Source organism: Gopherus evgoodei, chromosome 1 (assembly GCF_007399415.2).
Source record: "Gopherus evgoodei ecotype Sinaloan lineage chromosome 1, rGopEvg1_v1.p, whole genome shotgun sequence".
In the NCBI taxonomy this organism is placed as follows: Eukaryota; Metazoa; Chordata; order Testudines; family Testudinidae; genus Gopherus; species Gopherus evgoodei.
In genome coordinates this window covers 1,083,544-1,085,239 of record NC_044322.1, presented here as the reverse complement: position 1 = coordinate 1,085,239, position 1,696 = coordinate 1,083,544, and the positions used below count along the sequence as shown (strand labels likewise).

The 1,696-nt window shown below is 43.9% G+C and overlaps 1 protein-coding gene across 1 annotated transcript; it reads right to left on the bottom strand.

Moving 5' to 3' along the window:
* Nucleotides 1-421: 421 nt before the first annotated feature.
* On the bottom strand, nucleotides 422-1,360 carry LOC115645564 (olfactory receptor 52E2-like). The gene has a single exon (XM_030550431.1). The coding sequence runs from the start codon at nucleotides 1,358-1,360 to the stop codon at nucleotides 422-424; it is 939 nt and encodes a 312-aa protein (XP_030406291.1).
* Between the last annotated feature and the right edge of the window lie 336 nt (nucleotides 1,361-1,696).

Below are 1,696 nucleotides of genomic sequence, written 5' to 3'. Positions count from 1 at the left end.
GAGTTTATCCACATTAGCAACACACCTCTAAAGTGACAATCAAATTCCAAATCAAACACCAGTACAGATACTTGAATCCTGATTGAGTGCTGCAGATGTTTCATGCAAAAAAAAATGACAAATGGAGGCATTAAATATAGCCCCAAATTATTCCCAAATTTACATGCTGAGAAAACAGTAATATTATCATATTAATTATTTCTAATTGCATTCCATGGTGCTAGTCAATGTCCACATTTTGTATTGAATTAGTTTGTTACTGTTAGTCTTTGGTTTATTCCTGAAGTATTGGACATAGAAAATCAGGTAAATTTTCCCACAACACTGAGCTCAACCAAACTCGGACAAAGCACCCTTGATTAAAGAGGGGATATACTTTCTCCTTCTTGTCACACAGGTTTCAATCAGTGACCTCCTGTGATCACTTTCTGGAGATGTATTTGCCCACTTTGTCACGAAGCTCTTTGGTTCTGACTCCATAAATGATAGGGTTGAGCAGGGGAGGGATAAGGAGATACAGGTCAGCCAAGATGATGTGAATGTAGGGAGCGAAGCCCTGACCAAGCCGGCTTGTCAGGTTGGAAAAGAGGCCAGGAGTATAATACGTTAGCATCACACAGATGTGGACTGTGCAGGTGTTGAGGGCTTTTTGGTGGGCTTTCTTGGAGGAAAGTCTGAGAACAGCCTTGATTATCAGACCATAGGACAGGGCAATGAGCGTCAAGTCTGACGTGATGACTACGAAGAATAGCACCAAGCCGTATGTCCTGTTCACTGTAATATCCCCACACGACATCTTCACCACAGCCATGTGCTCACATTGCGTGTGGGGGATAATGCGATTGGCACAGAATGGCTGCCGGCTCAGGAGCAGAGGCAGGGGCATAATGAAGAGAACAGCTCTTATCAAACCTACTAGCCCTAGCTTAGCTATTTGTGTGTTAGTGAGGATGATAGTGTATCTCAGAGGCTTGCAAATGGCAACATAACGATCAAAGGCCATTGTCACTAGGACGGCAGAGTGCATAAGAGAAACAGCATGAAGGAAGAACATCTGGGTGAGGCAGCCCCCCACAGTAATGCCTTTCAAATTGAACCAAAATATACACAATATCTTTGGCATAATGAAGGTAGGTGTGGCAATGTCTGTGAGTGCGAGCATGCAGAGCAGCAGGTACATTGGATTGCGGAGAGTCTGTTCTTTGTATACAACAAACAGAACTGTGAAATTTCCCAACAGGCCGATAATGTAGAATGTAGAGAAAGGGATGGAAATCCAGACGTGGGCAACTTCCAGGCCTGGGATGCCCATTAGGATGAACGTTGAAGGGTGGGAAGAGGTGATGTTGAAAGCTGCCATGAGGTGGTCAATGCATCGATTGGGCTCAGAAATGCTCCAGGTGCCTGTGAAGGGAGAGAAGCACAGCGAAGAGCGGTTATAGAAAATAGTACGATAAATATTGTATAGTTAACAATCTAGAACTGGAAGTGATCAGTGCAGTGCCAACATTTACAGGTGGCACCATATTATTTAGCTCAGGGTCAAGTCCAGAGAAGTCTTCTAAGGGAAATGAAAAAGCGAGGTTCTGATTTAACTAGATGAACTCAGGACAAGGACCTGGGTGTCATGGTACACAGCTCTGTGAACCCCTTTTCATAGAGCAAGCAGACAGAAACTAAGCAAAACATTGGGATC